This window comes from Oryctolagus cuniculus, chromosome 17, assembly GCF_051225735.1.
Source record: "Oryctolagus cuniculus isolate XC-2025 breed Fujian yellow rabbit chromosome 17, ASM5122573v1, whole genome shotgun sequence".
In the NCBI taxonomy this organism is placed as follows: domain Eukaryota; kingdom Metazoa; phylum Chordata; class Mammalia; order Lagomorpha; family Leporidae; genus Oryctolagus; species Oryctolagus cuniculus.
In genome coordinates this window covers 137,110-162,141 of record NC_142883.1, presented here as the reverse complement: position 1 = coordinate 162,141, position 25,032 = coordinate 137,110, and the positions used below count along the sequence as shown (strand labels likewise).

The following is a 25,032-nucleotide window of genomic DNA, read 5'->3' as shown; positions in this document are numbered from 1 at the left end:
TGTCCTGTTCTGAGTACTGCCATGAATTCACTACACAGCACGTCCTAACACTCCTAGTACACAGCCCACAACGGAAATATGGGGCTGGGAAGCTGCAGCCCACGCTGGCCCAGTGTGCCAATCTGTGCAGGAAGGGCTGTCCTGACATGGCACAAGACACAGACACGGATCCAACAATGTCCACACCCTCCTTTCAGACCCCAGGCAGTCCCCATTGATGACCCCCATGGCTAGTCTCCCATCAGCAACTCCGCGACTATGGGCCCCCGGCTGGCCATGGCCATGGCCTCACAGCTGATTTTCTGGGCATAACTAGCATTGGCCTGAAGCATCACTTCACAAAGCAGCTGCTCAGTGTTTCCAATCAGCTGGCCCTTCCTGACACTCTGCCTATCAACCGCCATGTGAACAGCAGTGAACATGCCCAGACCACGCACTGATGGCTGGCTACAGCCACACACAAGCTCCGCCTACTGCTCCAGGAGGGAGCAGAGGCACCGCACAACAACTGCACGCGCAAGGGTACCTGTGTCAGAAGCTGGTCAGGTGCTAGCTGGTTGACCCAACGCGTGTATCGTTCAGTGGAGTTCGGGGGCTCTCTCCTCACTTGGCATCCTATGATCTGAGAAGAATGTAAGAGAAAGGCATGAGAGTGGGCATGTCAGACCCCTGCGTGCACAGACAGAAAACAGAAACCGTGGAATCCGACAGGTAAGACCTTCTAGATTGGAGGCTAGGGAGGTGGTGACACCTGCTCCAGCTCAGGGTGGGCATGTGCTGGATGACCTGCATGCAAATTTAGTCTTGAACAGTTAAAGCTGCCCTAAGCCAGAGGAAGACTGTGTCACAGGAGTGGGCACTGGGTTCCAGTCCCTACCCTGCTTTCCAGTATAACTTCCTGCTAATGTGCACCTTGAGAGACAGTGGTGACGGCTTCAGTGCTTGGGTTCCTACAACTCACAAGAAAGACCAAGAGTGAGTTCTCAGCTCTCAGCTTGGGCCTGGCCCCAAGGCATCTGGGGCATGAGCCAATGAGTGGAGGATTTCTCTTTCTCTGCCTCTCAAATAAAATAAAACAGAATTTATCACTGATAATGCTCTCCGTTTAATGTACTCAAATTAAAATGACACAAATATAAGGTCAAAATATGGCTATTTCTAGTACTTTCCCTCCTGACCCTAACTCAACATGACAGAGTCACCACCACAGGCTCTGGGCAGCAAACCAAGGGTGCCAGATTCTGTGTCAGGAAATCAACTCTCTAAATAAAAGTCACTTCCCCCAGGAAGCCTCCCTCAGTCCTTCCCAGACCCTCCTCCTGCGTGGGCTGCAGGCAGGACCACTGGATGCCCGACATTTCAGGGCCATCAGACACACAAGCTCCATCTCAGAAAATGCCTATTCGTGGCTCTACGCCTCCCCCTTTCCGTTTCTGGCCTGACAACACCTTGGGTGGAACCGCACAGGTCCCACTGCCTCTTACCTCCTACTTTGGTCCCATCCCAGCCTCTGCCTCCTCCCAACTATGGACTCGATTCCCTCTCACCACCACTGCCCTTCCAGGGCACCCTGCAACCAGACAAACCTCACATGTTTCACATCCCTCAGAAGCAGAGACCTGACAAAAACTAGTCCTACTTGGATACCGGCTGTTAGGTGGCGCACATCTCCCTTTGTGTCTGCCGGCAGAGCATCCACCCTTCAGTGAGGACCCAGGGCTGTCAGAGCTCCTTGTGAGTAAAGGTCCTCACAGGCACAATCCCCAGGCAAGGCAGGAGAGACTGAGCAGGCAGAGACCGAGAGGGCAGGCCCCAACACTGAGCTTTCCCTCCCCGATGACCAATGAAAAAATAACAACAAAAACTTTTTTTTTTTTTTTGACAGGCAGAGTGGACAGTGAGAGAGAGAGACAGAGAGAAAGGTCTTCCTTTGCCGTTGGTTCACCCTCCAATGGCTGCCACGGCCGGCGCGATGCGACCGGCGCACCACACTGATCCGATGGCAGGAGCCAGGAGCCAGGTGCTTTTCCTGGTCTCCCATGGGGTGCAGGGCCCAAGCACCTGGGCCATCCTCCACTGCACTCCCTGGCCACAGCAGAGGGCCGGCCTGGAAGAGGGGCAACCGGGACAGAATCCGGCGCCCCGACCGGGACTAGAACCCGGTGTGCCGGCGCCGCTAGGCGGAGGATTAGCCTAGTGAGCCGCGGCGCCGGCCACAACAAAAACTTAACAGCAGTCAGTAAGAGCAATGTCAGTGAACCAGTTTTACTAGGAATTGATCAAAAGGTACACCAAGGTATTTAAGGACTTTTTGGTGTAGTTTGTTGGCTGGTGTGGAGAAGCAGAGAAAAAGAGAGAAACAGAGATATCTTCCATCTGCTGGTTCACTCCCCAAATGCCCACAACAGCAGGGGTAGGCCAGGCTGAAGCCAGGAGCCTGTAATTCAATCCAGGTTTCCCATGTGGGTGGCAAAGACCCAAATACTTGAATCATCACTGCTGCCTCCCATGCTTTGCGATGGTAGGAAGCTAGAAGCAGGAACCACAGCCAGGACTTGAACTCAGGTATACTACTGTGGGAAGCAGGCATTTTTTTAAAAAAGATTTTTTTATTTATTTGAAAGTCAGAATTACAGAGGGAGAGACAGAGACAGACAGACAGACACACACACACACACAGAGAGAGGGAGAGGGAGAGGGAGAGGGGAGAGGGACAGGGGAGAGGGAGAGGGAGAGGGGAGAGGGGAGAGGGGAGAGGGGAGAGGGGAGAGGGGAGAGGGGAGAGGGGAGAGGGGAGAGGGGAGAGGGAGAAAGAAAGAGAGGTCTACCATTCTCTGGTTCATTCTCCAAATGGCCAGGGCTGGGCCAGGCCAAAGTAAGGAGCCAGGAGCTTCTTTCAGGTCTCTCACATGGGTGACAGGGGCCCGAGCACTTGAGCCATCTTCTGCTGCTTTCCTAGGCCATCAGCACAGAGCTGGATCAGAACTGGAGCAGCCAGGACTTGAACCAGCACCCATACAGGATGCCTATGCACATAAGATGGCGGCTTAACCCACTATGCCACAGCGCTGGCTCTGGTGGTATGCATGTGAAGCACTAGACCGATCGACCCCCCCACACACACCCCTCTCGCATTCCTCACCTATCTGGACACACGGAGCATAGTATGAGCCACACAGGCTCTGGCAGGGTCCAGGCCCAGACTGCACTGAGGACCCACATCCCCTTCACCCTGCCTGAGCTGGGCAGCACGGCCCCTGCCGCAGTGCCACAGTACTGCCCTTCCAAGCATATGGCCTGAGTGGAGCTAACACAGCCTCGGTCACTGGCTTTCACGACCCCGCCCCCCGGCCCGGAGACCTTTTGCAGGGTTCTGCTGGAAACAGTGCTAGGGTGTGGAAGCCCTGTGGTCTCACCGGATGCCCTCAACCAGGTCATTCCTGGCTTGGACTACCACTGCTAATCTGCTCTGGACTCTCATGCGCAGGTTTTTGCTGAGCATTTAGTTTTCACTGGCAGTTGCTGGGTCACAGGGTGGTTACACGTTCATTTTTTAAGAAATTCCCAAACTGTTTCCTGGCAAGACGGCTGCCTGATTTCACATTCCTCTCAGCAATGTACTGGTTACCCTGTTTTTCTGCAGTGCCACCAGCATCTGCCACTGTCAAAGTCTGCATTTCAGTCATTCTGACAAGTGTGTGGCGGGCTCTCAATGTGATTTTAATTTGCATTTCTCTAAAGGTTCATTTTCTAATCCGAATAAAACACCTGACCACAGATATATACTTCTCTTCATTTATACTACTGTATTCTATCTGTGAACCGAACTCTCTTCAAAGCACATACTAAGCTAGCTGACTTCCAAATTCCATGAAGAAGTCACGAGTGTGGAGCTCCTGAGACATTCTGTGCGTTTGTGCCAACAGGTGAGGCAGGAAGTACAGGTTCCTGGAGTCAGTCCCATAAGGAACCTTGAAACTCCAAACTCATGTGGGGAATATTAGCATCTGTTGGCTAAATCTGAGAAAAAAAGGTCAAAACGTTGAAAGGAGGGATATTGAAGGTGGGAAAGAGGCTGAGGGGTGTGGCCTTGGGTGTTTCCCAAGCTGGACACACCACATACTCTATCTTGCCTGCTCTCACATGGTAACCAGACCCTCATCTCATTGAGAGGAGGGATCTGTGCCCCTCCCCTTGAATCTAGGCCCAGACTGAAAGGTAACACAGCCTCTAATGGGTTCTCTTGGGACACCTGTTCTTGGAATCTGCCACCACAATTAACACCAGCCAGCCACAGGGAGGGGTTGGGGGGCATGGGGCAAGGCAGGGGGATTCTAGCAGCCAGCCAGCCAGCATTCTCACAACTGTGAGTGTGCTGGAGCCTCCAAATCCTAGCCTCGGCCATCCAGTGTGTCCAGCTGAAGCCCACTGTGAACACAGCAAAGCCATTCTCCTTGTAGAAAGGAATGCAGTCCTCCAGGTGAGCCCCTAACCCCTCTATATCAGTCTGGCAAAGCTGCATGGTCTGAGGAGGCCTTCAAAGCCCACTTGCCCCTGCCCACAGTGCTAGGCAATGTTGGCTTTGGCTTCTGATGCACATGAGAGTGCACACAACAATCACTAATGAAATAAGGAGACCTGAGAATTCAAGTTCAAAATCACACTGGGGCAAGAGAAAAACACATTTCTGACACGGATGTGAACTCCCCTTGGGTTCACCATCCTCTGCTGGCAAGATGGCACTGCATGTGGGGTATGTATGATTACCAGGTAGGCAGGCCTACCCTTAGGGCCCTGTTCCTGGGGCATGTCTGTCCCACACCGAATCACCAGCACCAGGGTTCCACGTACTATTCCCAAGTGGGTGGTGTGGTGACGAGAGGACGAAGAGCGCCTATCACCCTAATGCTTCCCAGTGAGAGTTGCTCAGACCACGGCCCAGAGACCCCTGGAGCTGCCTCTAGGAACTGGGCAGCTTATCAAAAAAAATCTCGCACTCACTCAGTCCCGCTCACTCTACACTGGTGTGCAGACTCAGTCCAGCACAGTGTTCAGAGGTGAGGCCTCTGCAGAGTGACTGGATTTGCTGGTTGGGCCCTGGTGGCTTTATAAGCAGAGGGACAGAGACCAAACAGACATGGGAGCTCTGTGTCACCTCAGGACTCTGCATCAAGAAGGCCAGGGCCAGTGCTGTGGCTCAGCGGGTTAACGCCCTGGCCTGAAGCGCCAGCATCCCATATGGGTGCCGGTTGTAGTCCCGGCTGCTCCTCTTCTGATTCAGCTCTCTGCTATGGCCTGGGAAAGCAGTGGAAGATGGCCCAAGTCCTTGGGCCCCTGCACCCGCATGGGAGACCCAGAAGAGGCTCCTGGCTCCGGATCGGCACAACTCTGGCCGTTGCGGCCAATTGGGGAGTGAACCACTGGATGGAAGACCTCTCTCTCTCCCTGCCTCTCCTCTCTTTGTGTAACTCTGACTTTCAAATAAATAAATCTTAAAAAAAAAAAAAAAAAAAAAAAAGAGAAGGCCATGGCCAGTGATCATTTACTTTAAATTTTTTTTTGTTGTGTTTATGATTTATTTTGTTTGAAAGACAGAATTAGAGAGTGACAGAGAGTGAGAGTGAGACAGTGAGAGTGACAGAGAGACAGACAGACACACCTTCTATCCACTGGTTCACTCCCCAAACGGCACAACATCCAGGGCTGGGCCAGGCTGCACCCAGGGGCTGGGAATTCCATCCAGGTCTCCCACACGGGTGCAGGGGTGCAAGTACTTGGGCCATCTGCTACCTTTCCAAGCACATCAGCAGGGAGAGGGATGGGAAGTGGAGCAGCTGGGATTCAAACTGGCACCCATATGGGACGGCAGCATCACAGGTGGTGGCTTAATCCACTATTCCACACTGCTGGCCCCAGAATGAATAGATTTTATTCATTTTAACTCCATCATTTAATCTTGGCTGCTCTTGGTTCCCATTTTATGAAATTCATCCCTTAAGAGCACACAGCTAACGATAGCTGAGCATCACAACGGCTCTGGACTGGATTCTGGACCAGAACTGCAGGTAAAACATGAATGGTCCAAGAGTGACAGGAGATCACGGCTGATGTCCTTCTGTTGACCACCAAATGGTGGTACCCTAAGAGAACGCCATGCTTTGATGTAACACGTACCAATCAGAGACAGACAGACATCATCCAGGGCAACTTACTCCCAAGGCCTCCAGACTTTTGCTGACAGGACACAAGGAGGCGGGTGACACCAAAGAACCTTTTGAGGAACTGGGTGAAGGTGTCACCAACACCAGCTTATTTCAGAGTGCTGAGAACTAAGTGACAGAGCCCGGAACCCAGTGGACAGCCAGGAGAGAGGAATCCCTGTAAGAATCAAGTGGGACTCAAGGCCAACGAGCCAACTGCAAAGTGCCTGCAACCACTCTTCATGCTGTTCCAGGGGCCATGGTGGGCCAGGGACAAGCAGAGGCAGCAGCAGCTGCTAGGTCCGGAAAACCCTGTTGCCTCTCAAGCTTGATCAGCTCAGCCACCGCAGGCCTGTGAGGCAATGCTCACCCCATGGAAAGTAGGGCTTGCCACATGGCACACGGCAGCCTCTGGCTACAGGCGTCTTGCTCCCTTGCAGCTCCTGCCGACTCTCCCTGTAGCCTCGCCCCTGGCTGATACAGGTCAGACTCCCGGTGGAGATAACACACTTCCCCCCAAGGAAAGTCCACGAGACTGTCCCTTTGGTGGACAAGGGATGGTGAGATCGTATGGGTGCAGCAGCTACCCCACAGGGTGGTAAAGAATCGAGGAGGGCTGGGTGTTGATAGGACAGGGAAACAACGGCTCTCACCCTGAGATGAAGACCATATGCCCACACAGAGGTTCTGCTGCCCCAGCTCTCCCACCTATGCCCACCTGGTGTCCATGAGCTCAGCACTGATACCAAACCCAGGCTGCCTTGATACCACAGATCCTGGACGCTCTCGTGCTGACCCATCCTCTGGAGCTGTCGGGACCCAGGGAAGGCCAACTATCAGCCTTCAAGTTCCCTCTTTCCCGAGGACCCAGGGAGGGGCCTCCGTGCACCACTGCACCTTGCTCTACCAGGCACCCATCCAAGGTTTGTGTCCCTAAGGCTTCTTATCTTGGTTTCCTACCCTGTGCTTTTGCTCAGATGACCCCCCAGGACGGCTCCCTTCTTGCTCATCCTCAAGACCACCCACTCCAACCCCAAGCAAACAGAGGCACCTGGCTCCTTCTACCTCTTGTTCCAGAACTAACCTCTGCTGAGGAATCAAGAAATGAGTGAATAGGGGCTGGTGTTGTGGTGTAATGGGTTAAGCTGCCGCTGCGGCACTGCTCCACTTCCAATCCAACTCGCTGCTAGTGTGCATGGAAAAGCAGCGGAGGATGGCCCAAGTGCTTGGACCCCTGCCACCTGGTGACACAGATGGAGTTCCTGGTTTCTGGCTTTGGCCTGGTCTAGCCTTGGCTGTTGCAGACATTTGGGGAGTGAACCAGTGGATGGAAAAGTGCTCTCTCGCTTTCTCTCTCTTTCTCTCCCCCCACCTCTCTTTGAGTAATTCAGCCTTTCAAATAAATAAATAAATCTTTTTTTTTTTTTTTTGACAGGCAGAGTGGACAGTGAGAGAGAGAGAGACAGAGAGAAAGGTCTTCCTTTGCTGTTGGTTCACCCTCCAATGGCCGCCGCAGCCGGCGTGCTGCGGCCGGCACACCGCGCTGATCCGATGGCAGGAGCCAGGTACTTATCCTGGTCTCCCATGCATGTGCATGGGCCCAAGCACTTGGGCCATCCTCCACTGCACTCCCTGGCCACAGCAGAGAGCTGGCCTGGAAGAGGGGCAAACAGGACAGAATCTGGCGCCCTGACCAGGACCAGAACCCCGTGTGCTGGCGCCGCAAGGCGGAAGATTAGCCTAGTGAGCCGCGATGCTGGCCAAATAAATAAATCTTTAAAAAGTATGACTGAGGGGGCCGGCACTGTGGCATAGTGGGTAAAGCTGCCACATCCCATATGGCACCAGTTCGAGACTCGGCTGCTCCACTTCCAATCCAGCTCTCTGCTATGGCCTGGGAAAGCAGTAGAAGATGGCCCAAGTCCTTGGGCCCCTGCACGCATGTGGGACACCTGGAAGAAGCTCCTGGCTCCTGGCTTTGGATCGGCACAGCTCCTGCCATTGCGGCCATCGGGGGAGTGAACAAGTGGATGGAGGACCTCTCTCTCTGTCTCTACCTCTCTCTGTAACTCTGTCTTTCAAATAAATAAAATAAATCTTTAAAAAAAAGAGTGAATAAATACAAATATTATACTTGGAGCTGTCAAATGATGCCCAGAATGTAAAATTTAAAACATTCTGGGGCCAGTGCTGTGGTGTAGTGGGTAAAGCTGCTGCCTGCAGTGCTGGCATCCCATATGGGCACCAGTTCAAGTCCTGGCTGCTCCACTTCGGATCCAGCTCTCTACTAAGGCCTGGGAAAGCAGTGGAAGATGGCCCAAGTCCTTGGGCCCCTGTACCCACGTGGGAGACCCGGAAGAAGCTCCTGGTTCTAGATTGGCACAGCTTCGGCCATTGTGGCCATTTGGAGAATGAACCAGTGGATGGAAGACCTCTCTCCCTCTCTGCCTCTCCTCTCTGTGTAACTCTTTCAAATAAGTAAATAAATCTTTAAAACAAACAAAAAAAATGTTCTGCAGTGGTTTACATTCAATTGCACGAGTTATAAAGGCTGTCATCAAGGATCTTTAGTTCCTAATTAAGTGGTTTTCTTGTAAATGGTCATTTTAAAGAAAATGACCAAGTAAAAGCATACAGCCAGCATTCATTTCATTCTTTCAGAACAAAGTCTACAATATAATTGACATAATCGCCAGCTGGCAACTGCAAATTAAGATTCTTGTAGGTTGTGATTAAAAATAAAACTGGCCTCACAATAACCACCTTTCTAAAACTGACTTTGTTTTGGTGGAACGAAACTATTACGACATCCCCAATTTTCATACAGAAAAGGCTCCTGGCAGGAGGAAGGGCACTGATACCTGTGCAGTTAGAAGAAACACGGCAGGAGGAGCAGCCAGGCTTCCCCCTGAGTATCCAGAAAGTGGAAGGCCAGGAAGACACAGCCTCGAAATTGAAACACTTCGTAGAAATGCAAACCCAGGCTGCTTTGATTCAGACAAACGAGCAGCTTGCATTCTCCCAAATTCCTGGGCATCCCCAAATACCACAGTTCATCAGAACCCATGACATGAAGAACGGCCAAAAGTAACCTCATGAATGAAGCCAGTCTGTTTAACTTTTTCAGCATGAAAATGAAGACTTATCTGAAAGTATCTCATTCTCTAAAATGTCAACACTCATCACAAAATTCTTAGAAGTTTCCAGTGTATAATGCATTTTAAATACTCTGAAACTGTTGTTTCTGGCTGTGTAAACATCACTCTGAATGCAGCCAGGCCCTCTTATGTAAGGATGACTCACCCAGTTACACTGAGGCCCAGGGCCCAGGGCAGTGTCTGCTCGACTTCAATTTGATAGGATTACTCGGTTGTAGGAAGAAGCAAAGGGAAAGAGACCTGCTCCAAGCATTTAACTTGACAGTCCAGAATACTTCAACACTGGGAGAACCGGGTCACTCCTCGCCTTTAACCACCGTGTACACTACCATCATACTGCCAGCCCCAGGGAAGAAAATGTCTGCAAATGCCACTCTCAGCATCTCCCTTACACGACCTACACAGACATTCACCTACATGATCTTTTTTCTTTTTTTTCCTTTTCCCAACAAAGGAACAAAACTCAAAAAGCACAGTCTGCACACCTACTCTCTTGTCATCTGACTGAGAACGTGGCCAGCACCTCTGGGGGCTGAGACAGAAACCCCTGAGGCATGTGAAACCCAATGCCAGCCAGCAATCCTGGGGGCCCAGTGGACTCCTCCCTCTGGCACAAGGACCGGGTCTGCTGCCCGACACCGTGGATAGTTCCTGTCATTTTTCCCAACCAGAGAGGCATAAGACCTAGAATATTCTGGAGTCCATGGAAACTGCTCTCCTGTGCATACTGGCACTTACTCGTGGTAAACTGCTCCTGACCCTTCAAAAATCTGATAAAAGCCCAGAGCTCTCTCACGCCCCCACTGAAAAGGCAGTGCACACAGAAGCCCCCACACCCCCCAGGGCCTTGCCCTGAGGACCCTGCACACCCACAGTGGAGGCAGCTTTTTTTTTTTTTTTTTTAAAGACTTGCTTATTTATTTGAAAGGCAGAGTTATGGGGGAGGGGGAGGGGGAGGGGAGAGGGAGGGTTGAGAGAGAGAGAGAGAGAGAGAGAGATCTTTCACCCACTGTTTCATTCCCCATATGGCTGCAATGGCCAGTGCAGGGCCAGGCTGAAGCCAGGAATTTCTTCTGGGTCTCAAGAGCACTTAGGTCATCCTCCATTGCTTTCCCAGGCACATCAGCAGGGAGCTGGATCAGAAGTGGAGCAGCCAGAACATGAACTGGTGCCTATTTGGGATGCTGGCTACACCTGCTACACTACAATGCCAGCCCAAGAGATGGCCAATTTTAAAGCTTGCATTTAGAAAACCAAGATGAAAGGGGCCAGCACCGTAGCTCACTTGGTTAATCCTCTACCTGCAGCACCGGCATCCCATATGGGCGCCGGGTTCTAGTCCCGGCTGCTCCTCTTCCAGTCCAGCTTTCTGCTGTGGCCCGGGAGGGCAGTGGAGGATGGCTCAAGTGCTTGGGCCCATGCACATGCATGGGAGACCAGGAAGAAGCACCTGGCTCCTGGCTTCGGATCAGCGCAGCACTGGCCGTGGTGGCCATTTGGGTAGTGAACCAATGTTAAGGAAGAGCTCTCTGTCTCTCCCTCTGTCTATAACTCTACCTGTGAAAATAAAATAAAACAAAACCACGATGGAAAGAAGGCGTCATACTTACACTGGTTGGGTGCTGGGCAGCAGCTTCATGTTGCAACCTCACCCTCTGGGGCATCATCACGTCATCCTGTAAGAGAGAGCACACCCTGACTTCTCAAAAAGCAACTGCACAAATAAGTCAAACAATAGCAAAATAGGCAAATGCACCCATTGGTGGACTTGGATGGGCGAATCCACCACGAGCCTCATGAGGGAAATGTGACTGTTCAGAGAGAAAGAATGAAAAACCCTGGTTACTCCAGTGAGGCCAGGCTCCCTTCCCTACAGGGCTGGGAAGGGGGGCACAGATGGTGGGAGACAGTCTGGCACTGCCCAGCCAGCTGGCAGATATGCGTCCCTTAAGACCCAGGCGTGTAGCCACCTATGGTAAAACATCTTACACAAGGGGCCGGTGCTGTGGCGTGGCGGGTTAACGCCCTGGCCTGAAGCGCCAGCATCCCATATGGGCGCCAGTTCTAGTCCCGGCTGTTCCACTTCCGATCCAGCTCTCTGCTGTGGCCTGGGAAAGCAGTGGAAGATGGCCCAAGTCCTTGGGCCCCTGCACCCACGTGGGAGACCTGGAAGAAGCTCCTGGATCCTGGCTTCGGATTGGCGCAGCTCTGGCCGTTGCGGCCATCTGGGGAGTGAACCATCGGACAGGACCAGCTGGGCAGCTTTGCCCAAGTGTGGGAATGACCCAGTCACGGGCATCAGCTGGACACACACTGTGCCAGTTACCACTGTGAAGAAACGTGTACTTGTTCTGCGCTGCTCCTTCACTCCTTGTCAGGTCTGTGGCTCCTACTTAAGTTTCTGCAGCTGCTACTGGGTTCCCTGCGGGACGGTGTTCAACAGTAGTAACATGCAGTTTACTTCTCCAGCTGATAACTCAGGGATGCTGGGTCAGTCCCAAACCCCTTGTGCCTCTTCCATGCACACGTGTAAGACCTTGACACCCCACGTGGCGCATGCCTGCGTCTCAGGGGACATGCGCCCTCTGGCTGGACAGGGCCAGGCTGCCTCATAGAGTTCTGCCCATCCTCTTAGCCCCACGGGGGATGAGAACCAGTGTCATTTGGAATTGAGAGGATTTATTTCATTTACTTATACTGAAACCAGGCAAGATGAACAGTGTTTATAAAGAAATGTACACACAATAGAAACCATAAAGAAACACAAGTGCATTAGGTCACAGCAGTGGTCACTCTGTGAGGAGAAGGGGGCTAACAGCAGGGAAGGAGGGTGCCCCAGGATGTGGCAGGCTGTTCTTGACCAAGCAGCGGTTACAAGCACACAGCAAGAGTCATACATACACACACACACACACACACACACACACACAGTGGAGTCACATACACAGCAGGAGGCAGGAGTCACACACACACAGCAGCAGTTACATGCACACAGGAGTCACACACACAAGTGGCAGCATTCAACCTGAACAGGTATTTCAAAAAAAGCAGAGGCTGAGAGAAATCACAGGTTAACACATTTCTGCCCACTGTTGGTAAAAGCTCCGGTGGCTTGTAAGGCTGCTGAGAGGGAGGCCTGGTTTATGGCATGCAGGAGGACCATCTGAAGGACAACCCTCACCCACCTCCAAAGGCAGGGAGCACTGAGAGTCAAGCCTGCAATCTGCTGATCCCCAGTGCAACGCCTGACCCTGGTCCAGGCTGAGGTGTCCTTTGCAAAGGAGTGTCTCTAACCCCTTTCTGGAACCAAGACCAGCCCAGGGCTTGTATTTTGTTGGTCCCCAAAATATTTACTAAACAAGGAAGTGGATTTAGCTCAGCTCATTCATTTACAGAACATTCACACACTCTGACACTTAACCACCCTCTCCTACGGCTGGAGACAGAGAAGCCAGCATTGCTCTCACCGTGCAGCCAAGGAAAATGAAATTTGGAAGGGCTGTTTCACTCAGTCATGCAGCAATTGCATTTCATAGTTAAAACTGGACAGGATGCCTGATCCACTGCCAGGTGGTCCCCACAGCACTGCTCCTGACCAAGGACCTCACGGCACCACAATCAAGGGTGGCCCACTGCCAGGTGGACCCACAGCACTGCTCCCGACCAAGGACCTCACGGCACCACAATCAAGGGTGACCCACTGCCAGGTGGTCCCCACAGCACTGCTCCTGACCAAGGACCTCATGGCACCACAATCAAGGGTGGCTATGGACTCGTGCTTGTGGAACTCACTGGTCTTACCTCTTCCTCACCGTCCTGAAGCTGCTGGCTCCAGAGTGCTGGAGGCACAATGACAGGACCAGCTGAGCAGCCACAGGGTCTCCAGTAGGCTGTCTATGCTCTGCTTCGGGGTCCAGTGGATGGCCCTGCACCCCCCAAGTCAGGATTCAGGAATCGAGGGGTGGAAAAAGGAACAGTACCACTTGCTTTGACCCCACAGACTCACTATCAAAATTCTGCTTAAAGTTCCTGCAACTTTCTACTCTGCCAGCCTAGAGGTCTCGGTTCCAGCAAGAGGACGCTTCCTCCAGGGGGCACGGCAACAACTCCTCTGAACTGAAGTAAAGATGCCACTGGCCACCTCAGACCTCCACACCCCGGGTCAGCAGACTCAGAGGGGTTACAGGGCTGGCTAGGGCGACTGGTCCCAACTACCAAGGGGAACTGCCCTACTGTCCACATGGAGGTGAGGGAGCAAGTGTGTCCGGCATACTGGTGACCCCTAGAGTGTGTTTTAGGGTTCCCATGCCCCGAGTTTAGGTCTGTGTCTAATTACAACAGCCCAATCCAGGCAGGAGCGTGAATGCCACAGACCCGACAGGATGCAGGCTGGGCCACCCCATCAGCTTAAGGACCATGATCCACTGAGATGCCTGCTGAAGACAAACAGAAATACAGGGTGGGTAGACAAAGAGAGCTACAGCTTCCAGCAATGACCACATGATAGTTACAGAAACAGGACTGCAACTGTCATGAATGTGTGTGTATATACAAGGGTATTTCAGAAAGGATGTGGAAAACAGAATTAAAAAGTGAGTTTGGGAGCCAGCACTGTGGCATAACTAGCAGCGCTGCCATCTGCAACACCAGCATCCAATATGGGTGCCAGTTTGTGTCCCAACTACTCCACTTCTAATCCAGTTTCCCCATTAATGGTCTGGAGAGGGCAGCTGAGGATGGCCCGAGTGCTTGGGCCCCTGCCACCCATGCAGGATACCAGGCTTCAGCCTGGCTCAGCCCTGAAACCATCTGGGGAGTGAATCAGCAGATGGAAGATCTTCCCCCCACACAACGTTCAAATAAATATAGATATTAAAAAAAAAAGTGAGTTTGGGGGTGAGGTGGCACAGCAAGTTAACCAGCTGCCTGGGATGCCAGCATCCCATATTGGAGTGCCTCATTCTAGTCCTGGCTATTCCAGTCCAGCTTCCTGCTAATCCATTACCTGCACCTGGGAGGCAGCAGGTAATGGCTCAAGTGCTTAGGCCTGTGCCACCCACGTGGAAGACCGAGACAGGGTTCCAGGTTCCTGGCTTCAGCTTGGCCTCGCCCTGTTGTGGGTATTTCAGGAGTGACCCTGTGGATGAAAGATCTCCATCCCCACCCTCTATTGCTAACTTTCTCTCTGCCTTTCAAATAGATGAAAATAAATTTTGTTTTTAAAAAATGAGTTTATTTGGGTGTAAAAAATGTCGAAATCCATGCATATGTGTTGTCTTCAGAAAGTTCAGATGTGTATTATGAAAAAACTATGCACGGATTTTGACATTTTTTACACTAAAATAAACTCATCTTTTAATTCCATTTTCCATAAACTTCCCAAAGTCCTCTTATAATTGCCTAGTGTATCCTCACTCTCAGAAGTCAAAGTACATTCAAATACAAATCTCCATCACTTCTAAAGAGTCACCTGCCCTGCTGGGTGGCTAAGTAAAGTCAACATCTGCAAGGACAAAGAGAAAACTGAAAACACTGCACACTCACTCACCAACAAGCTGTAGTCCAAGGATGGACGCAGTGAGCAGACATTCAAGCCCGAAGAATGGATAGCAGGGCCGGCCCCTGAACCACTTCAGAGCCACAGTGACTGTAGGTTATAAATGAGCTCCTTGATCTCTCACCGCCATTCTGCTGAGAGGAGGGAGGAGGCCACAGTCCCCACTGCACATGAAAGCGAGGGGATGTTTGAACAGCAAGCCAGGCTTCGCTGGTGGGGCTGTGATCCCACCACCTTCACAGGAGGCGTCCCCCACAGGCCCCTCCTCCAGCTCTGGGCCAGGTCTATGGTGCTCACAGCTGGTGCCAAACACCAGGAGCTGATTTTAACTGAAGTCAGCTGGCATTCGGAATGCAGAGGAGAGGGGTTAAAAGGATAGAACTTCAAAAGCCCAGTATGCATTTCAAGTAGCTGTCCCAATCTGAGGGTGCTTTCGGAAATGCCATTATTTGTGAACCCCAAAGCATGCAAAATTCCCAGACAGGCTGAGATTATAAAAGAATAACCAGTTAAGAAACATTCTTGGCAGCCTGGGGAAAGAATTTAGATATATTCTAAAAATACCATAAATGCAGAATGAAACACTATGTCCTTTCTGACCATAAAAATGTGGAGTAGAAAAGGCTACCTGACTAAATTCAGGATTAGAAGCAGCAGCTTCTGCGTGAGGTACCCCTTACTAGGCAACATTCCTGGAGCTGCAGGCCTCAGATCCGACTGAGAGGCCCCGGCCAGGGCCAGGGTAGGGAGCGTGGAGGTGGAGGCTACTAGCAAATGAAGAAAGTAGGCAACAGCCGCAGTTTCTTTGCACGAGAGAACAAAAGTCCTTTGTGTTTGTTAAGCCTTCTTTGTGTTTGGCTTCTAGACAAATTAAGATTTGAAGACACCGCTGGAAATTACCTGATCGTACCAAACCCCTCAGGGAACAGGGCAGACCCAGCTGTTGCTGGGAGCTTGTGTCCAACATAGTGAGGTGACCAGGCTCTAGGGAGTTTTCATACCCACAACATACTAACCATCTCCCAGACTCTCCAGACACAGCTGGGGTCCTGTGGCTGAACTAGTCTGACACTGACCCCCTGAAGGCGGTGCAGACACCACGGGTCACAGCTCAGTTCTCACTGTGCCCTCTTCAGACACCATCACAAGGACTGGGGGCCCAGGGCACCCACACTTGTGGGCAACTTGGCTACAGAGCCGGGGCTCCCACCGTCCCTGCTCGGTGTGGTTGCTTTTGCTCTCACGCCCCTGCTCGCGGGGAATCGCCTTCACCAGTTTCTCATGAAGGATGTGATGGGGGACGAGGAAGAACAGCCAGATGACCAGGTGCAGGGCTTCTGTCCCTGTAGGGCTGTGGGTGCCACCCCCAGCACCCCCAGGGGCTCCCTACCCCGGGAGCTCTCTGGACTCCATCGTTCTGGAGCTTCTGTGCAGATTTCCTCACACAGGCATGACCGATTATTCGTTCCACCTCCAGCCCCTCCCCGTGAATCGAGGGTTGGTAATGCCCCGTGCTGAAGCTCTCCAGAGGCCACTGAGCTACAGCAAAAGATGAGCCTGTCCCCCAGGAAGTCCAAAGAACTTAGAGCTCTGAGCTAGGAGGGGAACAGAGTCCAAATGTATATTTCTGATATCACAATATTTTACACACATAACCTAATTTCCCCCAAATCTGAAGTTACAGAGGAGAAGCAAACAATCCAAGCTGCCTATTCCTGCAGCGCCAGGAGCAAACGCTACCCACAGAAGTGACAGGTAACTCACAGCACGCAAACAGCTGCTCCGCTGAAACTGGGGAGTCCATAAAGTATTTTAAAAGTCTTAAAGGCAACAATGAGTTAACAAGATAGTACTGAATTACTGGGCCAAACTCTAAGAGAAGGCATACTACTAGAGAGGGAAAGAGCCCCATGTGGCCCTAAGACCTCTCCCAATCCAGAAAAACAGTGAATTCACTTAAGTCTGGTTTTGATAACACTGCAAGGCTGCAGGAAACAGAAATGGAAGCCAAGTGTCTGTTCAAGGTCGGGGCCTGGGACCTGTCAAACTCCCAGGCCACCAAGGGTTCCCTCCCAACGAGGAGAAGAGGGGAGCTGAAGCTCCGAGTGGACTTCCCATGCAGGCCTCACACAACCACATGGAGAACTGCTCAAACACAGTGACAGTAGACAGAGACACAAAGTTACAGACAAGGCTCCAGGCATTCAGAGTATCCACCAAAAATGTTTTAAGACTTAGGCAAGGGATGGTGTTGTAGCGTAGTGGATAAAGCCACAGCCTATGACGCTGGCATCCCATAGGGACACCAGTTCTTGTCCAGGCTGCTCCACTTCTCATCTAGCTCCCTGCTAATGGCCTGGGAAAGCAACAGAAGATGGCCCAACTGTTTGGGCCCCTGACTTCCACTCACATGGGAAACTGGAAGAAGCTCCTGGCTTTGGCTTGGCCCAGCGCCGGCTGCTGCAGCCATTTGAAGAGTGAGTGGACAGAAGATCTGTCTCTCCCTCTCTCTGTGTAGCTCTTTCAAAATAAATAAGTTTAAAAAAAAAAAAAGACATGCAAAAAAAAAAAAGCCTATTAAAGAAAAGAAAAATGTGTAATAGACCAGACATAATGGCACAAATATTGTTTTATGAAGTAATTAGAACACAATTTGCAGAGACAGAAAGTAGAATACTGGTTAGCAGGGGCTCAGGGACAAGTTACTGTTTAATGGAGGCAGAGTTTTCGTGGGAAGATGGAAATGTTCTGGAGGCAGACGGCGGTGACAGCCACACAGTGGCATAGGTGTGCCTACTGCCACAGAACTGCACAGCGAAGTGATCTGAAGTGTCAATTTTATGTTTTGCATACTTAACACACATGAAAAAACAAAGACAAGCTTGCAGAATTAGAAAAAATACAATTCCAAATGAGGCAAAAAACGAATTTAACAGCAGAATAGATGTTTTTAAAGAGCTCATCAGTGGCAGTGAGAACTTCTCGGACAAGATCTCCTCCCCCACCTCCGGGAGCAGGGCAGGAGGCAGGTGCCTCCTCCCCAACTTCTAGCAGGGAATGCATCCAAAAAAATAGAACTACAAGAGACAGTCACTGAGCTTGAAGATTTAGCAAAAGAAATTATTCAGAATTTAACAAAAAGAGACCAGAAAATGGAAAATAGAAAAAGGGAAAAAACAACGAAATAACAAGATAAATTATAAAGGTGGGGGGCTGGGGGGAGAGTAGAGGAGAGGCAATATTTGAGGAAGCGACAGCTAAAAAGTTTCAAAACTGGTAAGAGCACGAACTAAGTTTTTTTTTTTTTAAAGATTTATTTATTTTACTTGAAAGTCAAGAGTTACACAGAGAAGGAGAGGCAGAGAGAGAAAGACAGAGAGGTCTTTCACTCGATGGTTCACTCCCCAATTGGCTGCAACGGCGGGAACTGCGCCTCTCAGAAGCCAGGAGCCAGGAGCTTCTTCCACGTCTCCTATACAGGTGCAGGGGCTCAAGGACTTGGGCCATCCTCTCTGCTTTCCCAGGCCATAGCAGAGAGCTGGATCAGAAGTGGAGCAGCTTGGTCTCAAACTGGCACTCATATGGGATGCCGGTGCTTCAGGCCAGGGCGTTAACCCGCTGCGCCACAGTGCCGACCCCATCCAACCAAGTTTTTAAAGCCCAGTAAAATCCAAGACAGACAGACAAATTCCAGAAGCAAAGCCTACTCCCAGAAATGGGTGAGTAAACTGTTTCAGAACAGTATTCTCGATGAGGACAACTGTCAGGTCTAGAAAAATGATTTTAAAATGTCCAAGACTCCTGTTAAAGGCACTGGAGAGACATTAAGGTCGAAGGACAAAGACATGGAAGAGCAGGAAGCCCCAAAGGTGAGAAACAGCATGCACCTGAGGGCGCAGGCTGGCTGCCATGCAGTCACCTGCCCCTCAGGGCAAAGCCAGCCCTGGAGCAGGTGAGAGACCACCCAATTCCTTCTACAAACAGCCCCTCATGGCACCCACTTGCCTGAGAGCTGCCAGAAGAGGCTGCAGCTCAGAGGGCGCCTGACACTGTCAGGGCCAGAGGAAAGACCTCAGTGAGAGACCTGAGGGGACAGAGGCTGGGGGTCCTCAGGGCTTTCAGCTGAGACAGGGAAAGGGCAACCAGAAACAGGGCTGCGTCACAGGCTGGCTGCCCACCTAAGCAAAACAAACCCTCAGTTTCTAGAACTTTTCAAATTCATGTTCCAGTACACAATTAAAAGTAAAGAGGCAAACAAGAAGACAAATTGTGCCTAAAAAAGTAAATGAAAGGAGCATAAAATAGAAGCAGACCCACAGAGAACCCAGAATGGAGCTGTGAGGCACGGACTAAACAACACAGTGAGTGACACATTCAGAGCACTCAGAGACAGTCAGTGCTCCTAAGTAAAAACCAGACGGAAATCCCAGAAATAGAAAACAGGACAACAAAGTAAGCACTCAACAGACAGGCTAGACGGCAGACGAGACACAACTGAAGAGGGAATTAACTGGATAAAATATAAGGGTACTTTCAAAAGTTCATGAAAACAATGGATTTAAAAGGTAAGTTTATTTTGCTGCAAAGAAATGAAAATCTGTACAGGTTTTTCATCATATGCATTCTCCATGAACCTTCTGAAGATCCCTCACAGACACCCTGGTGCTCAGCAAATCAGACGGTTGAAAACTTCAGAGCAACAGATGGGAGACTCGAGTGCAGCGTGAAAACATTAACAGGACAGCAAGATGGAGAGTGGGGCTGAAAAACCTCTCCACAAGTCATGGCTGAGATGTCCACAAACTTGAAGGAAAAAATAGAGAGGTCTTTAAAAATACCACATTGTCAGACCAGAGTAAAAACAAAAACAAAGCATGAGCCACCTACATGCTGCTTCAAGAGATGCACCTCATCAAATACTGAACAGGCTGCAAGGACATGGGTGAAGGACACAGCAGTATGGTGCTCACGCCAAACACTGCAGATCAAAGACAAAAGCTTACCAGAGGGGACAGCACCAGGGCCCAGTGGGTTAAGCCTGTAATGCCAGCATCCCATATGGGTGCTGGTTCAAGTCCCGGCTGTTCCTCTTCCAATCCAGCTCTCTGCTGTGGCCTGGGAAAGTAGTGGAAGATGGCCCAAGTCCTTGGGCCCCTGCATCCACATGGGAGACCAGGAAGAAGCTCCTGGCTCCTGGCTTCAGATCGGTGCAGCTCTGGCCGTTGTGGCCATTTGGGGAGTGAACCAACAGAGAGAAGACTTGTCTCTCTGTCTCTCCCTCTCACTGTCTGTAACTCTACCTCTCAAATAAATAAAATCTTTAAAAAAAAAAAAAAAGCTGAGAATATTTCCTATAGGCAAAAGAATCAGACTCCATAAACAAGGCACAAGATAAATACACACATCCCTAACAACAAAACCTTGCCCAAAAAAGAATAACAACAGTCAGAACTGGAGAAATAGACAAGTCAACAATAAAATGTGGAAACTTCAATAGTCCACTACTAAAAATGGATAAAACAAGTAGACAGGAAGTCTGCAAAGATACATAAGGTTTTAATAACACTGTCAACCAGCTGACATCTTCAGGAAAGTCATTCAGCAACAGGACAAATTCTTCTCAAGGCACAGGGAACATTCCTAGGACAGGTGACGCACTCGCCACAGAATCAGTATTTGTAAATTTAAAAGAACTAAAATCATGCAAGTATATTCTCTGACTATAAGAGATTTAAATTCTAATTAGGAAATAGGAGGATACTTGGGAAATCTACCACCAGCTCAAAATAGCATACTAAGTTTTTTAGCCGGCGCCGTGGCTCAATAGGCTAATCCTCCACCTTGCGGCGCCGGCACACCGGGTTCTAGTCCCGGTTGGGGCGCCGGATTCTGTCCCGGTTGCCCCTCTTCCAGGCCAGCTCTCTGCTATGGCCAGGGAGTGCAGTGGAGGATGGCCCAGGTGCTTGGGCCCTGCACCCCATGGGAGACCAGGAAAAGCACCTGGATCCTGGCTCCTGCCATCGGATCAGCGCGGTGCGCCGGCTGCAGCGGCGGCCATTGGAGGGTGAACCAACGGCAAAGGAAGACCTTTCCCTCTCTGTCTCTCTCTCTCACTGTCCACTCTGCCTGTCAAAAATAAAATAAAAAAAAAAATAGCATACTAAGTTTTTTAAAGATTTATTTTATTTACAAGGCACAGTTAGAGACAGAGAAAGAGGGAGAGACAGACAGACACAGAACAGAGACATCTTTCATCTGCTGCTTTACTCCCCAAATTGCCACAATGGCCAGGGCTGGGCCAGACCGAAGCCAGGAGACAGGAGCTCCTTCAGGGTCTCCCATGTGGGTGCAGAGGCCCAAGGACTTGGCCATCTTCTGCTGCTTTCCCAAGCACATTAGCTGGATTTGAAGCGGAGCAGCCAGGACTCGAACTGCAGCCCACGTTGGATGCTGGTATCCCAAGTGGCGGCTTTACCTGCTATACCACAATGCCAGCCCCCAAAATAGCATACTTCTAAAATAACCATTAGGTTGAAGAAGAAATCACAAGAGAGACTGGAAAGTATTTTGAACTTACTGAAAACAAAATAATGACAATCAAACGTGATATAGCACAAGCAGTGCTTAGAGAAAACTGGACAGCTATAAATGCTGTATTTTTTTAAACTTAAGAAACAGCAAAAGTGAAGAACAAACTAAACCCAAAGTAAGCAAAAGGAAGGAAATAATAAAGACTAGAGCAGATATCAATGGAGTAGAAAAAAAAGAAAAAAATTAATGACACCAATGATTGATTGATTGGGAAAATCAAGAAATTAGCCAGGCTAGAGATAGCAAACACTTTTTATCAAGTGGTAAATATTTTAGGCTTTGCCAGCCACATATGGTTGATGGCGTATATTTTTTCTGTTTTGTACTTGTTTTATTTTTCTAACACTTGAGACCATTCTCCTCCAGGAGCCATTACAGAACCAGCTGCTAGTGCCTACGGCCCCTGGACCCAGAGACAAAGACTGCGTTACCAAAGTTAAAGACCCAGAGAATACTGTGACAACTGAACGTCAACAAATTACACATTCAGATGTAACCGACACATTCCTACAAAAACATAACAGACTGCAATTAGCTAAAAAAGAAATACAAAATCTGAAAAATATATAAAAAATAATTAGGGGTCAGTGTTGTAGCCAGGTTGAGCCACTGCTTTTGACACTGGCAGCCCATATGGGTGCTGGTTCAAGTCCTGGCTGCTCCCAGCTAATGCATCTGAAAAAGCAGTGAAAGATGGTCCAGCACTTGGACCCCCGCACCCACATTGAAGACCGAGATGAACTTCCTGGCTCCTGGCTGCTGCCAGGCTTCAGCCCTTGCAGCCATTTGAGGAATGAACCAGGGGAAGGAAGACTTTTCGTTTCTCTGTCTCTTCCTCTCTCTGTAACTCTGCCTTTCAAATAAAATATATAAATCTTTTTTAAAAATTTAGTATTTAAAATTTCTCAAGTCCAGATGGCATCAGTATTGAATGCTGAGGCCGGCGCTGTGGTGCAGTGGGTTAACACCCTGGCCTGAGGCGCCAGCATCCCCTATGGGCGCCGGTTCTAGTCTGGCTGCTCCACTTCCAATCCAACTTTCTGCTATGGCCTGGGAAAGCAGTAGAAAATGGCCCAAGTCCTTGGGCCCCTGCATCCACGCGGGAGACCCGGAAGAAGCTCCTGGCTCCTGGCTTCAGTTCAGTGCAGCTCTGGCCGTTGCGGCCAATTGGGGAGTGAACCATCGTATGGTAGACCTCTCTCTCTCTCTCTCTCTCTCTGCCTCTCCTCTCTGTGTAACTCTTTCAAATAAATAAATATATCCTTAAAAAAAAAAAACAGTGAATGCTACCAAACATTTAAAGAAGAAATAACATATTTACAAAGTCTCTCTGAGAATGGAGGCGGTAGGACACTGACTGGTTCATTCTATGAGGTTAGTACCTAAAACCAAAGCAGCTAAAGATATCACAGAAAAGGAAAATTACAGAATAGCATCCCATATGAGCACAGAGGAAAGAATTCTCAACATGTAGAAAGGGTTTCATACGATGACCAGCTAGAGTTTATCCCAGGAAAGCAAGGTTGCTTTAACATCTTACAGTCAACTGATTTCATACAGCATATTAACAGAAGAAAAGAACAATCATGATGTGATGAAGCAATAACTGGAGAGAAAGCATGTCACAAAATCAAATGGTTTTTCATAACAAAAAGTCTCAATGTAGGGACAAAAATGAACTTCCTCAACGTGTTGAAAGGCATCTACAAAAGTGCTACAGTGAACATCTTAATGATGAGACTGAACGCCTTCCCCAAGACTGGGAACAAGGGACACTTGTGTCACATCATGCAGCATGTTCTGCTCAGTGCACTAGGCAAGGAAGGGGGACAAAAGGCACTCAGCTCAGAAAGGAAGAGAAGCTGTCCCAGTTGGCACACAACATGATTTTACATGTAGAAAATCCCAAAGAATTCACAAAAAAAGGAAAACTGATAAACAAGTTCAACAAAATCACAGAAGACAAGATTGAAACTAAGCCCCTATACAGTGCCTTCAACACAGACACTGTATACCCTGAGGCCTGTCTCCACCCTCCCTCCCCGAGCTTCAAGTGTCATTTCTCTGTCTTTCTGATAGCAAATCAACCCCCTATTCAAATTAACTCACCTACAAGGTTCCAATTACTGGACTCACAAAACCATTTCTCCAATAAGTAACACCTTGATGGTCAATGTTGTCTTGGATTTCTTTTCCAGGAGTTCCAGGTCCACAGCAGAAAATCACTTCCACCTACATGCAGCCCCCAGACTGACTGAAGCCCACTTGGCCACCACAGAAATTCCCAAAAGTGGGGCCAGCGCTGTATCGCGGCAGGTTAAACCGCTGCCTGCAGTGCCGGCATCCCATATGGTGCAAGTTCGAGTCCTGGCTGATCCACTTCCGACCCAGCTCCCTGCTAATGCACCTGGGAAAGCAGCAGAAGGCGACCAAGTGCTTGGGCCCTGCATGCACATGGGAGACCTGGATGAAGCTTCTGGCTTTGACCAACCCAACCATTTGGGGAGTGAAGCAACAGATGGAAGGTCTGTGTATGTGTTTGTGTGTGTGTGTGTGTCTTCCTCTCTCTCTCTGTAACTCTTTCAAATAAAATAAATACATCTAAAAAAAAATTCCCTAAAGAACCCAGTATCATCAGCCAAACAAGGGAAGACCACATGCACCACTAACCCACCAGGAATCTATTTTTTTAAACATTTTTAAAATTTATTTGACAGGTAGAGTTATAGACAGAGAGAAAGGTCTTCCTTCCGTTGGTTCACTCCCCCAAATGGACGCCACAGCCGGCGCTGCGCCAATCCGAAGCCAAGAGCCAGGTGCCTCTTCCGGGTCTCCAATGCAGGTGCAGGGGCCCAAGCACTTGGGTCATCCTCCACTGCCCTCCCGGGCCACAGCAGAGAGCTGGACTGGAAGACGAGCAGCTGGGACTAGAACCCAGCACGCATATGGGATGCCGGTGCCGCAGGAGGAGGATTAACCAAGTGAGCCATGGAGCCGGCCCCCCGCCAGGAATCTAGACACACACTGAACCCACACTTCTCACTCCAACTTCAACCCATAAGAACCTTCACCCCTAACTCCTCAGGGAGCCCTGGATTTCAGTGGTAGCTGCCCAACTCCTTGCTCTGTGCTTGGCAATAAATGCCTTCTTCTTCCACCCATGTCAATGACCAGCTCTCAGCACGTGAGGAAAGCAGACCCAGTTTTGGGCATGCTAAGACAACTCCTTCAACCAATTCTGGAATTGTTCTATTTTAAGATCAAGATGTAAAAATCAGCTGTATTTCTATACCCTAGCACTGAACAATCTGAAAACAAAATAAAGAAAATAGTACATCCACAATAGTATCAAAAGAATAAAGTATTCAAGTATATATTTATCAACATAAGTCCATGACTTGCACACTAAAAGTTACAAAATATCACTGAGGGAGTTACAGAAGTAAACAGAGAGGCTGTCCACCACCACTAACAGGAGGACTCAATCAACACGTCCATCACTTTAGTGACAAGAAATAGAAGTAAA

The 25,032-nt window shown here is 49.8% G+C and overlaps 1 protein-coding gene across 27 annotated transcripts in view; it reads right to left on the bottom strand.

Moving 5' to 3' along the window:
• Positions 1 to 25,032, bottom strand: part of QTGAL (queuosine-tRNA galactosyltransferase) — a 97,931-nt gene that overhangs the window by 57,408 nt on the left and 15,491 nt on the right. For 20 of the 27 annotated variants that reach the window (XR_016224369.1, XR_016224367.1, XR_016224366.1 and 17 more), the window contains exons 5-6: positions 10,969 to 11,034; positions 527 to 622 (exon numbers count right to left, since the gene is read on the bottom strand). Coding sequence is in view for 20 of the 27 variants with exons in the window: in XM_089318515.1 (XP_089174641.1) it covers positions 527 to 622; positions 10,969 to 11,034 (162 nt within the window). In the remaining 7 variants the exon portion in view is untranslated. Of the gene's footprint in view, positions 1 to 526; positions 623 to 10,968; positions 11,035 to 13,159; positions 13,285 to 14,906; positions 15,080 to 25,032 lie in introns of those variants that run through there. The other 7 variants (XM_089318525.1, XM_089318524.1, XM_089318519.1 and 4 more) reach the window with 4 other exon arrangements.